General features: G+C 34.0%; 1 protein-coding gene across 2 annotated transcripts; it reads right to left on the bottom strand.

Annotated features, from left to right (window-relative positions):
* Positions 1-1,189: 1,189 nt before the first annotated feature.
* LOC105638449 (P-loop containing nucleoside triphosphate hydrolases superfamily protein) lies at positions 1,190-10,604 on the bottom strand. Of its 2 annotated transcripts, XR_001047073.4 has the most exons (17): positions 10,305-10,604; positions 9,463-9,717; positions 9,020-9,192; positions 8,743-8,937; positions 7,983-8,159; positions 7,001-7,389; positions 5,762-5,942; positions 5,292-5,414; positions 5,092-5,208; positions 4,766-4,870; positions 4,185-4,325; positions 3,988-4,053; positions 2,864-3,022; positions 2,577-2,658; positions 2,371-2,464; positions 1,854-1,941; positions 1,190-1,430 (listed from the first exon to the last, which is right to left on the bottom strand). XR_001047073.4 is itself a non-coding variant. In XM_012222254.3 (16 exons), the coding sequence occupies exons 1-15, from the start codon at positions 10,495-10,497 to the stop codon at positions 2,415-2,417; spliced, it is 2,406 nt and encodes an 801-aa protein (XP_012077644.1). In that variant the 5' UTR covers positions 10,498-10,604; the 3' UTR covers positions 1,559-1,941; positions 2,371-2,414. The 2 variants fall into 2 exon arrangements, 1 of the variants encoding a protein (XP_012077644.1); XM_012222254.3 differs by lacking the exon at positions 1,190-1,430 and having other exon boundaries at positions 1,559-1,941.
* Positions 10,605-13,937: the final 3,333 nt, after the last annotated feature.

A 13,937-nucleotide genomic window follows, 5' to 3' on the forward strand; every position in this document is an offset into this window, starting at 1 on the left:
TTGTTGCTGCATTTAAGAGATTTGTACACTTGTGCTGCATAATTTAATTACATTTCTTTATTAATTATGCACCGCATCTAGCACCAGAAAATTATCCTAGGTACCCGTGTTCACACTAGGGCCGTTGAATTCGAGTGAATGAGACACGAAGGAATTTTTATTACTTTTCAAAATTTAACTGTTAGCTTTTCAATTTCAGCAAATCCTAATTTAGATATCAGTTAGTGGTTATATAACTGTTCAAAACAGAAATATTTAATAAAATTAATTGTTGAATATAAAATAATTTTAAAAAATTCAATTAACTATTAGGGCGATTCATATTTTAAAAAACTACCTCATCGTCTAAACGGAACTATAAATATAATATAATTAACAGAGATCCTTGTGACATTTTCTTTTCCTAAATAACTTAACAGAGGTACGGAAGATGATTTAATACTGGGTCAATGTCAAAATTAGAAAACTTGATTGATAGCTTCCTAATACGCAATCAGTTATATGTTAGGTTTGGCATTTTACTTGTTTGTGGTAAGACCGTTTGCTTTATATGTAAACAGGAAACCATGAAATAAATAATAAAAAAATGTTATTATTTAAATTTGAATTAAAAAAAAAAATGGGGGCTCGACCTCCGTTCAACGAATTGATGAAAACTATATTTGTCAAGTTAAGCAAAGAAGGTACAATTTGCAATGTAAAAGGATCATTATCATTAAATAAATCCTGGTAGACTTGTGCATATTCCATGGTAAGTCAACAAAATAAATATTACTCTCTCCACATAATAATAATAATAATAATAATAATCCAGTCTAATTTTGACACCAAGATTAAAGAATATTTAGATTTAACGACTTAAATTAGCTTTTCAATTTTTTTAATAAAAAGATGAAACAAAAAATAACTTGAATAGTTTAAAAATTATTATTAATAAAATAATTTTTTGAGACATAAATCTTTAACTAAAATAAGAAAGTTATTTCAGAGAAAAAAAAAATACATGAAATAAGAAGTAAGCATGCAATTAATTTAAAACATTTTTAAGTTGTTTGTAAAATGATAACAGTGACATTATGCAACATATACGATAAAAAAATAATGATAATAATTTAAAAAAGAATAATGACAATAAAGGAAAATCATACTATTTTCTTGTTTTTTTTTTTTTTCACATATGACATCATGCTTTCATTTGTGACTTTGCAATTTATTAGTTCCAATCACTGAGCCATCCAACTGTACATTAACTAATTTATGTTTAAATAGAAAATTCAAATAATATTAAATTTGCATATATGAAAAATTCAGAAATGGAGGGCACCTTGTTCAGCAAAACTGTTGACTTTAGCAGATCGCCTGTAACTGTAATGCCCCTGCTTAAACAAGGAGCTTCTTACTCTTCAACGACGTGCTTAATCATCTAAGCCCTTTGAAAAAGTCAGAAAACTTTCTTTTTACTTACAGCGATTAGAATCAGCTTGTTAGTTAGCAATTTTAACAGCCAATCTCTCAAATTGGCTCGGTGCATACTGTATTACATTACATTCCATTACAGTTTATCAAACAGAACCTAATATTATTCTTAAGACGCTCCAAACAATGTCAATGAAATTTTTAAAGATAAGAACAAATGATCTTACAAACAGACTCAAATTATTTCGCAGTAATCTTGTATGCTTTTGTCCACTTAAAATTCCATGTTCACGAATCCAAATATTTTCTCAATAATAAACAGCTTATAGACAGCCGCAACTGGACTAGGAAAATGTATTCAGTTTTTTACACAAAAAACTAACAGTAGATGAGAAAAGTCAGAAGTCAATTTAACTAATTGATCAATGCATACATACCTTCTCAAGCTATCTTCTATATTAAATAATAATATATCGAGCAAGTGGGCAACAAATGTGGACTTCCCAAATCCCGTATGTTCAAGACCTACACAGCAATTCAATGGCTCACACATAGTTTAGAGATTTTTGGTTCAACAGAAATTGGCAGCAACAAATATTGTTTTTGTTATTTTATGAATTTCTTTTTAAGCAATATTTGGACATCGATAAAAATAAATATGAGATGTTATCATAGATTAAATTATATTAAGCCTGCATCTTTATTTAGTGTAACTTCATACATTAGAAAAACAAAAATAAATAGCATATCATGCTATCACAAAGTAAAGGCAAAATATAAAATATATCGTGACATTTCAAAAAGATACTATTGGCAATTCAAAAATTATACCTTGAATGTAAAAGAGCTATTTGCTCTTTTTATATGAAATTTAATAATAAAGATGAAAGATTACTATTAAGAATATATGGTTCTAATTACTAATCTCAGAATTGACGGAAAAAAACTTGTTACCATAGTGACAAATAGAGGGCCAGTAGCTATTTGACTTCTAATATCTATTCTCCAGTGAACTTTTTCTTCTGCCTCCTCCGCTGATCTCTTAATCCTGCAAGTGAATGTAAAGAGAACTGAGAATGATGCATAAACCAAACTAGGGAGGGCTAGAAAAAAGGAAGAATGATAAATTAACAAAGAATAAGATAAGGAGCAAAGTATACGTTTCTTCTCTTCTTTTCTTTTCCTCCTCAATTCCACCATACTTCTGCGTTTTTCGGCCATCTCTTTCATGTCCATGCGCACCTGACAATTGGACGAAGAATGAACATGAAAAGCTCAAAATTTGCAAGTCAGACAAAAGTAAATAGATTAAATTTATAAATAAGTAGAATCATGAACAAGCAGATGTTGAACATATTGCAAGATTTTTTATCCACAAAGTGAATTTGAAACAATCATGAAACAAGAGGGAGTATAAAGAGGAAGAATTTGCAACCAAGCATAATACCTCATGACCAGCGCTTCGGAGTGCCTGGAGAGGCTCCACGCAATCCTGACCAATAACCACCAATTTCCTTCTTTTATTACCTCCCATGTTCACATCACTGCCTGAAGTCTGCCTAGCTAGTTGTTCTAGCTGCTGTTGAAGGAGAGGTGAAACGCCAGCCTGCAAGAAAATTTGAAGTCAGCAGGAAGATTATTGCATTCTGAGATTTCATTTGATTTATTAAACATACAGTGATGCATAATATAATGATAATTCTTGCATCAATTGAGATCACAAATATAATGTTATTCTTCCATCAATGAAATCAAGGACCATAAGAAGACAAATTCTAGCCAAATAGGCTCACAAGTGCAGCCTGCCTGCTGCTAACGTCCCCTGTGAACACTGTAGATATACAAACACCATGCAATATGAAAAGATATTATGCTTTATTGACTATAACAACTTGATATCCAGGTTTTAGAAAACCTTTATATGGCCACATTCAAAAATTACATTAGAGTTGGCTTGTTATAAAATATTCTATAAATTTTTGTGGAATTCGTTTACAAATACTCATTTCCATGTTTGATATAAATGAAAATTTATTTAGAATTTTATAACTTTTAATTCAGTGGAATTCATCATATTTGAACCAAATCCTATCAATATTGATAAAATCTAGAAACAAACTTTAAACTTAACAATGTACAAGCTATTAAAACTAATGAATTCTAGGCGTAGTAAAGCTGTATATTTGAAATGAATTCTATAGTTAATACGAACATGAGAATCCATTTGCATGTGAATTTTTTTAATAAAAATCATTTGCAAATGAATGAATTCCACGTGAATTTATTTCAAATACTATGTAGAGAACTGAGTAGTAGCTGCAGGTTCCTAGCAGAATAACACAGTTTAGTCCTAATACAGAGTGTTTTTAAGAAATTTTTTAGTAATTTTGCGTTCAATGCAACTATAATATTAATGCACCGGTACAAATATACGAGTATAACCAGCAATTAAACATCACATTCGAAAAAAAAAAAAAAAAGGAAGACATGTACAGCCCCTTAGCATAAATTATTAGTAAACTTTTTGGGAATCAAACTGAGGAGAATATTAGGAAAACTACATATAAGTACCCCTGCCAAATAGCGATGTGAAAATGTTTTTGGTTGCAATGGTCGTGAAAGCAATGTATTGAGCTCCTGCAATTTAAATTATAAAGCAATTAGCACATGCAAGTTGCAACTGATTTAAGGAAAATGGATAGGCCAACTTTCAAATCCCGGAGAAGGGAATCCAAATTAAAACAAGAATTATCTGTAGCAGATCAAACCTGCCGTAATTTGTTCAATTGCATGGAGGTGATTTTCTTTCTATGATACTTGTTCACTCTTTCATCCTCACTGTCATCCTTCTCAACAATTAACTCTATTGATTCGGCATTCTGTTCAAACCAGGTTTTCTTTGCCTTCTCCTAAAGAATTGGACAAACATGAGTTAAAAAAGATACACTTGTGATATTTTAGGAAACCAGGTTGGAATATCTCTACAGCTCATGGCGTAAGAAATTACTTAGCAGGGAAAACTAAAGAATTTCCTGGGGCTATAACCATTAACATATCTTGTCTGACAAAAGTCATGCACATCAATTTTGGGACAAGAAATATTTATTGCAACATATAAATCATAAGAGAAATAAGAACAAAATTTAAAAGGAAAAAGAAAAAAAAAAAACACAGCAGAAGGAGAGGATAAAGACGATCAATATTTCAAATATGAATGAACCACAAAAAAAACATCGAATTTACAGCATAACTTTTGTACAGGTAGGGGATGGAACCTAATCTAGTACACTTACTTCTACACCGACTTTAACACATAATGAAAATCATCATAGAAGTAAAAGATTCATGCCTGCGAGTCCTTTCGTGTAATCTTGTCAATTTGACGTGCAAGAGACAATCGTTTCTTCACCTCAGGCATGTATGATTCCTCTAAAGGAAATCTCTGAAAACTTTCCTGTGCAGAAAAGGGGACAGTTAAATGCATATAAACTTATAATTAGACTAAAAGCATCATATCAAGCTCAAGACACTCAGCATTATAACTTCTTCATTAACGACGACTGAATTGGAGGTTAAGAAAACAGAAAGAGGAAGAAGTACCATAATTTTTGTAAGTGTACTCAAATTTAGAAAAAGCATTAAAGCATTGAAAACTTCCTTATGTAATGTAACTACCTTCGAAAATGATTTGCATAAAGAGGCAAACTTTGAGGTATCATTCGGAGAAATTAAAGCAATGCTGCATCCATCAGCAAAAGCTCTAGCAGTTCTCCCACTTCTGTGAACATAAACCTAACATAAAAGGAAAAATAATCATGAGAAAAAAAAGCGATCACTTCGATCGAAACATGGTAAAAAATGAAATGTTTGCTTACTTCTGCTGAATGTGGAAGCTGATAGTGAACAACAGTTCGAACACCAGGAATATCAAGGCCTCTTGCAGCAACATCAGTAGCAACAAGAATACCATGTTCATTTGAGCGAAAACGGTCAATTGCCTGCATTAAACATGGCATACAAAAGGGGGTTGGTATTGTGGACAAAAAGGAAGTTGCTGCAATATGTAAATGAAAAGTGACAAAATCATAGTTTTATATCTAGATTGAGCTATATCATTATTAATAAACTATTAGCAGACATTTTTATAGTCATATACACTGCCAAACAAAAATCATAGTTTTATCTGCATGTGCTTTACCAACAATTTGTATGGCTCCACTTCAAGGTAGAGTATCTCATGCATGGATCTTAAACATAAAACCTAAAGGCTACATCAGTTTCCAATATAATTGTATCACTTAACCCTGGAAAATCAAATATCAAACTACATCTCAAAGTCGCAAACCTTCAAACGAGCTCGCTGCTGCATCTGGGCATGAAGCGTCCAAACATTTACTTCAAGAATTCGCAAGAGTGCAGAAATATGGCGCAAAGCTGCAATTGATGTGCAGAAAACAAGTGTGCGACCTTGACCATGAACACTCAATATGTAGTAAAGGTAAGCATCCTTATCTTCTTCACTGCATCTGCGAAGTCATTGTATAGCAATGAGGAGAAAACATCAAAGTCATAAATTACATATGAATCAAGGCAGCCACTCTATAATGAAACTTTTATCATATGATACTGATTGAATACTTGAAACCTAAGTGGGAATTCACCTAATCATTCAGTTATTATTGAAATCAGACCACATTAAGGAACCAAAAACAATGATTCTAAGTGGAGGTGTAACTATGATAGAAAATTTACTGTAAGCTTGTAATATAAATAAGAGGATGCCTGAAGGGGGCACGTCACGTTGGAATTCACATTTTTTACCTCCCATTTTCATTAAATCATACTGTACAATGACCCTTACCCTTAGTTATAACAAATTCAAGGATGTTTCGCTGCAAAAAGAGGACACGAGTAACTTCCCCCTATCACTTAAATGCCAGGAGAGTCTTTTGATTTCCCACAAAATGAATGTAGCATGATGCTTTTCTGCTAATAAGCTACATATATATGTGAATTTACATTTTTCCATTGTACATTTAAATCATCTAGCTTAAACATGAATGTATTATATTATGTATCCCATTTATGGGCAGCACAAGAAGCAACTGACTAAAGAATTCAGAATCTGTCACTACTGAATGGTTGGGATTTCAAACAAGAATTTCACTCGACAAAATGGACAAAAAGCTTCATTATAACACCCCCTAAGAGATATTCCTAAAGCACAAAGTAATCAAATCCAGGGAAGAAAAAATTCCATACAGAAATGTGCTATTTGCCAGGCAAAGCAATTCCATTATGCCCCAAAATATGAAAACTTATTATTGGATAGAGAATATTCATGTTTTAACAGATTTTACAGAGGCCGTGAGAAGAAAGGTGGAGGAGGGGAATTTAGGTTTACTATGACCATTTAAGCATCCATTACTACACATGCATCAGAAACAATTAGGTACAGTCAAAATATGACAATCAAGAGGTAGCTTCAAAACATCATACTATGAGATGGCACTGCCCTGTATAATAAATTGCATAAATCATTCCGATGCTGGATGCCATTCTAGATGTGATGTAAAATACATACTCGATAAATGATTCCTCAAGCTTATGTGCCATGATTGATGCATTTGTCAAATCAATTATGGCAGTATCAGCTCTCATTCCAGCACGTTCAGAGAGAATTTCTATAGAATTAAGTCCATCAGCCATTCCCTGATTTGATTTTAGCAAACCCCTCTTCAGCTTCTTGCGGAAATCAGCAGATAATGCTATAGTTGCAGAGAAAACAAATGTTTGTCTTTTCTTTCTTTGCAAGGTTGAGAGAGTCACACAATTTTCTGTATTTTGAGATTGGCCTTCAACAGAGCCACTGGCCACAGGCAGCATGTCAATTATTGACTGCAACTCACGAAAATGTCCATTTTCAATCATTCGATCAGCTTCATCCAGCACAAAGAATGACAACGAATGCAACTGCAGAAATGGAAAAGATAGATAAATATTCATTAAATAACACTTCAATATAAAGTTACCGGTTTCCGTGGCTTGAAATATGTTATTCAACCATTTTCAACAGTATTTACTACTAGTTTTGTTTTGGCTGATCTCTAATAACTAATAAGATATCAGCTAAGGCAGTGGCAAAAGAAACTGGTGCTACTCTACTGTAAAAGGTACTGGACATGGAATATAGCAATCCATAACTGCAATCACATTGAGAAGACAATGTATTTAATTTTGGACATCTAGAAAAGAGGTTGTACCATTGTTAAGACATTATGCCAGTTATGGCAACAATCCGCATATGATAATCACTAGCAGCACAATTCTGTGCTTGAAATAAAAATTTGATTATATATTCGATTCTTTATTGGATACTAACAGCACATTTTTGGTTGTTCAGAAAAAGGGGATAATGGCTTAGCTGCTGCTATTGTTGTTAAGAAAAGGGGGTGGAAAGCCAGAAAATCCTTGCTTGTTTATATGGCATTAACAATGAGCAATAAAAAAACAAAGTCAAATCTGGACTGAATTGCCTTCTTGATATCCCATGGGTCAGCACTTACCTCAACTAGATGTTTTTCTCCTCCTGACATAAGTTCCCAAAACCGACCAGGAGTTCCAACTATAATCTCAGGCCCTGCTTTTAAAAGTCTCTCCTGCTTCTCTGTTGACATCCCACCAACAATAGGAACTACTCTAATGTTAATACCCTTAGCTGCTTCCTTAAGATGATCAGTGACCTAGGAAAGAAAGATAAATAATCAAATTAAAGATATTAATAAACCAACCAATCAGTAAATTAAGAGAGAAAGGAACTCCCATGAAGAGTTCAAATCTAGAAAATTAGTGAGATAAGCTTTCATGTACAAATTGCAGAACATTCTATTTCCTGATACCATAACCCTTTCTTTTTCCTCAGTGTGTTCTCTTTTAGGAAACCGCCTTTTCCACCATTACATCTGTTCTTACCCATCAATCTTTTTTTTTTCCCCCTCGGTGTGAAAATGCAAGTTTACTTTCCATTGTGATGAATCAAATACCTTTTATATAAGAACCTCCATTCTAGACACAGTTTTATGGCTTCAATGCCAAAAGAAAACCAAAGTAACTGATAACATTCCTTCTAAGGAGTTAAAATACAATCGAACTGCAAGAAAACATTAGAGAAATTTAGAAGCTTCCATCATGCAAGTTCAAAATATTTTATCGTCTTAATCGAGTCTATCTGTCAAAGACTACAGGAGCATCCGACAAATTTCACAATTCCTTATAGCAAAAGAGCAACTGAGAGATCACATAAATAGAAGTGAAATTGTGACATACCTGAATTGCAAGCTCCCTTGTAGGAGTGATGACAAGTGCACGCAAAAAGCCTTTTGGGGCAAACTTTTCAGCTTCCTCACCCATTTCTTCAAACTTTTTTGCAGCTTTATCTCTTTCCTCTAAAAGACGCTGCAAAATGGGCAAACCAAAGGCAAGTGTCTTCCCAGAACCAGTCTCTGCAGCACCTATAACATCCTGTCACATAAAAGAACAGCAATGACTACCAAAGAAAACACCATTACCCATGCAGAAGATTTAAGAAACAATCTGCACTGACTTTCCCTTGATGAGCTGCAGCAGGAATACAAGCTTTTTGTATTGGTGTTGGCTCCTTGAACCCAAGCCGGTATATTGATCTCATGAGCAAAGGATGAAGTCTCAGCTCATTCCATGCATGAAATTCAGATTCATCAGCTGACTCTCCATCAACCTTATCAGTCCCATTGCTAACTACATTCAGAATGCAAAGCGCACACACAAATTAACACACATCAAAATTAGCTTTAATGACCTGAACATGGCAAATTGCCATCAAATACTCTAGTGCTGAACCATTATAACATGCACAACTAACAAAACTCAATGAGCTATCAAATCAATTGCTCATTAAGTGACATAAAAGAATCAAATCAAATTAATAATAGAAACAGAATGCAGGCCCAGAAACTAAACTGACTACATCAATCTGTACCAAGAATCCAGTATTTAAAGAGAACTAACCAGCTTCCGGTTCCTCATTTTTCTCGATTTCCCTTAATTTCTTTTTTTGCTCCTTCTTCCTCTTCTTCTTCTTCTTCTTTTTCATTTTCTCATTCTCTACAGTCTTCTCCTCTTCCACTGTTTCTTCGACCCTATCCTCATCATCATTATGCTTTTGTTTCTTTACCTTTATATTTTTCTCTTTCTTCCCCTTTGGAGGATTAGGAACATCTAAACTAAAATCAGCTTCATCAATCTCTTCAAGCGAAAGAAAACCTACATATCACCAGTGTTCAACAAAGCAGGAAGAAGAAAAGAATCAGAAGCAAGCTTAAATACTATAAGCCCCACTGGTACACCCAATTACCAAAAAATAAATAAAAACAAACATAAATTAACTATAAAGATGAGATTTCCCATTGGAAGTGAAACAAAACACCCGTTCATTGAAATTGAGCAATCATTACGCAATTAACAAATAAGCTTGGGTACAAAACCCTTTTTTTTTTTCCAAAAGTTCAATTGAGGATATCTAGAGTTTTAAAAACTTTAACAAGACAAGTACATAACAAGGTCCTAAAATTCTTATATTCGTTGTTTTCCATGCTTGTTTTGTTGCTTTCTTCAAAATCCTTCATTCAACTGCAGGGGAGTAATCCGTGTATTTATGATAGCAAGTAAGGTACAAATAAATAATCTATTATTGCAGCGTTAATGTACAAAATAATAGGAAGATAGATAGATAAAAAGCTTAAACCCCTAAAACCCTGCAATGCATTGCCAGGTTCATAATAAACTGTTTATAAATGCATTCAAGAGCAAAAAGATAGATAGATATAGAGAGAGGGATTAAATTGGAGAACCTCCTCCGAGCTCGTCAGAGCCCACAAAAGCAGAGAAGGGATCGTCTTCTGACAGAGACGGATTCCAGTTGAGTGAATTAACCCGGTCGAGTTCCGGTTTATGTGGTTTTCTCTGTCTCTTTCCCTTTCCCTTTTTGTTTGAGGACTTAGAGGAGAGCGGCGGCTGTGATGAAAGTGGCGAATCGGCGGCCATGTGAGCAGAGCTTCTGAGCTAACCACAGTGAGAGAGAGCGCGCAGTTAAGATACGCAGTGTCGTACAATTTGGTAAATCAGAGTTTACTTGTAAAGATTGAGCCTATTACGATGTCATAATAAAGAACTAAATATTTAAGGTCCAAAATAGGACCGGCCTTTTGCGACATTACTCGTGTTTTTAAGGAATGAAGCTTAATTTGTTCATGAATTTGGAAGTCGATTTGTTCAAAAATTAATTTTTTATATAATTTGTCTTTAAATTTGCAAAAAAAAAATAAAATGTTTAATTTATTATTTAAAAGAATTATAATTTAAAACAAGATTTATTATTTAAAAGAATTTTAATTTAAAAAAAAAATATAATTATAAAATAACAAAATATTTCATTTAAATCAAACCAAATCAATAAATAATTGAAAAATATATAATTGAATTTTTTAAACCAAATATTCATATAATCAAATATTTTTCTAATTTTTTAATCAAATATTTATTTAGTTATTCTTTTAAATTAAAGATAAGACACTATAACTTTTTATAATTATTGTTATGTTTAAACTTTTTTTTTTCTTGATTTTGAACTTTATAAATAATTTTTGTTAGTTAAAAATATTTAAAAAATATATTTTTTATGATGAGACATTGTATTGTGTCTATGTAGCGATTGGACAGAAACGCTCAACTGTGGCACAATTAGTTCAAATTCTTTCAGAAGCGAATGCTTTAGAATATTCCATTCTTGTAGCAGCCACCGCCTCGAATGTGTCCACGGGACAAATCCCATTTGAAATGGATGGTGTGAGTTTGTCAAATGCTCGACAAGCCGCTACATTAGCGGCGCATAAATGTCACGATCCGTTTTCATGGGCCGGACCGACACTAGGACTTGGGTGGGCTTAAGGCCCCCGAAACCCATAGTAAGCCTATATTATACAAACGTCATTTCCTATTCATAACTGTGGATGCAAGCCCAATAATTTATTTCAGTTACGTATCACTAATACAGTTCATATATTTAATATGGACTTTTATTATTCATTTACAACCCAACTGGAATACAATTACGGAACTCTACCTTTACATTTACATCGTCATTTCTATCATTAACAATCTTCTATAATTATTGTCTCAACTCCACAGGATTTTTCTTTCTTCTATTACCTGGAAAAAAAATAGGTAGGCAGGGATGAGCGCCAAACTCAATGAGTAGGGTTAGATGACCCTCTCACCCCACACAATCACATAGATGCGAAAATATTTTTATCTGGTTACCGTTTAATTATATGATCATGCAGTTTGTCACACAAATGGCAATACAACAGCAATCACAAGTATTATCACCTTCATATAATCACATCACGTGGAAATTAGTCAGTGGAGTCACCGAAACCCCCGATGAGCCGTCCTCCCACATGGCCCATCCTCTCACGTGTGCACCAGGGAGCTGATCCCCTATTCTGGCCGACCGGTCTAATCCTCACTTGACCAGCCCTCTCATTGTTTTTCCATTCTCTCTTTTTTTTTTTTTTATACCAACAGGAGGCAACCCGGTCGTCTCCTTCAAATCTAGATCATCAGGCGCTCACAACAGGAGGCCACCCTGCGGGCTGCGATCAAACCTAGATTATCCAGTGCGCCCAAATAAAGAAGTCAACCTGTGGTTAACAGTAACGGTAACAGTAGGTGCACACGGGGGCGCCGATCTCCCATTTACCCGGCTAACAGTAATCAGTATCAGTATCCATATCACATATATCATTCTCACAAACCCATGGTGACCCACTTCATCCCAATTCCACACAAACAAGACACAACAATATCACAGCACAAGTAATCAAGCAATATTTAATATCAACAAATAGTGCATCACAATATGGCGATAATGCATGATAACATTTAACCGTGAATGCATGAATGCAGGCGAATGAGGCGAATTATCTAACACTACTCACAAATCTTTATTGTCTTCTAAGGGGACTGCCTTTCTAGCCACGTGCTTCCAGCCTTTGTCCTCGCATTTCGGAATTTTATAAACCTCTAAAATAAACAATAAAATTTTAAGTAAGAATTTTAAATTTGAAGATTCTATTTCATATTCGTTTACTAATTTTGGTTACCAGTCATTTAATTCACTTATTAATTTAAACTATATATATTTATAGATATATATTGGGTTTCTTTATTTATTTATCACTCTAATACTCTTATTCTATATTTTTAATTTCTATAAACAATTTAATTTCTATAAGTAATTTAATTTCTATACTTAATTTTATTTTCTACCGAAATTTCGGCGGCATCTCCCCTGAAAATTGGACTATCCACCTGTTAAAATATCAACAATTTAACAAATATTCAACTCAATCCATACGGCCCATCCGTCGGGCAATTAATCAAATAAAATTTTTCCCATCCTCCTTCAATCTCAACATCCCCACACAACCAAAATTATAATATACAATAACATTATATCTAAACTACCTTAATCTACACTTTAATCCTATTAATATATCATTATCAAGGTTCCTTAATTAAATCAACACGAATGGAATTATACTAGAATTAAATCAACGCAAAATAAATTAGCTAATCACAAAACTAAGAAAAACATTCTGAAAATAGTCTAAAAATTAAATTTATATACCCAAAATCTTGTTGCCGGAATTGTTCGACTGGAAAAAGGGAGCTACGCGTACCGAAACTAAGAGCAAGTGAGAGCAATGGCGTTGAGTCGACCAAACCAAGTTGCTGCGCTCACTGGAACTGCGAGCAGGTGGCGCGATGAGCTAGAGGAGGAGCTGGCGCTGCACGATCTGGCCGAGGGTAAGGCGGGACTGCTGGCGGAGCTGCTGCGGCAGCCAGTTGCGGCGAGGAGCACCGGTGGCGCGCGATGGCGTGGGTGGCGCGGCTCTGCTGCTCTGTCTCACCGGAAATGCAGGCGCAGTGAAGAAAGGAAGAAAGAAAGAAAGAAAATAAAAGAAAGAAAAGAAGAAGAAGAAGAAGAAAGTGGAGGAGAAGGCTGTGGTGGTGCTGCGTACAGGTGGAGGCACAGAATGGTGTAGGGGAGGGTGAAGTATGCGCTGGAAATAGGGGGAGAAGAGGGTTCTAGATGTGATTTGGGTGGGTTTGGGCTGGTTCGGTTCGATTCAGCCCAAATCTCGATTTTTACTTGATTTTTTTTTTTACTTTTCAATTAGTTTTCGATTCAGTTTATCACTGTACGAATTATTAATTTGCATTTAAATAATTAGATACATTTTCCACACTGTCAATTTATTAAATTTAAATGAAAAATCTTTGAAAATAAAAATTCGGGTTATTTCAATAAACTATGTTCGTCAACCAAGTTTGTTCATTGATCATAAAACTTGATGTTTTATTGATTTGATGCAAGTTAAAGGGGTAAATTGAACAGATAGTTGATTTTTGGACAAATT

The sequence above is a fragment of the Jatropha curcas genome, chromosome 7 (genome assembly GCF_041381405.1).
Source record: "Jatropha curcas cultivar XTBG-Jc1 chromosome 7, XTBG_Jcur_1.0, whole genome shotgun sequence".
NCBI lineage: Eukaryota > Viridiplantae > Streptophyta > Magnoliopsida > Malpighiales > Euphorbiaceae > Jatropha > Jatropha curcas.

Bases quoted from the DNA above. Each gene is read 5' to 3' on its own strand.
- LOC105638449 (XM_012222254.3), bottom strand. From the start codon at position 10,497: ATGGCCGCCGATTCGCCACTTTCATCACAGCCGCCGCTCTCCTCTAAG. The intron at 5,415-5,761 runs GTTTGCGACTTT...TGTTTAATGCAG, and splicing joins AGCAGCGAGCTCGTTTGAAG to GCAATTGACCGTTTTCGCTC. The intron at 4,326-4,765 runs GCATGAATCTTT...CCAATTCTTTAG, and splicing joins TTACACGAAAGGACTCGCAG to GAGAAGGCAAAGAAAACCTG.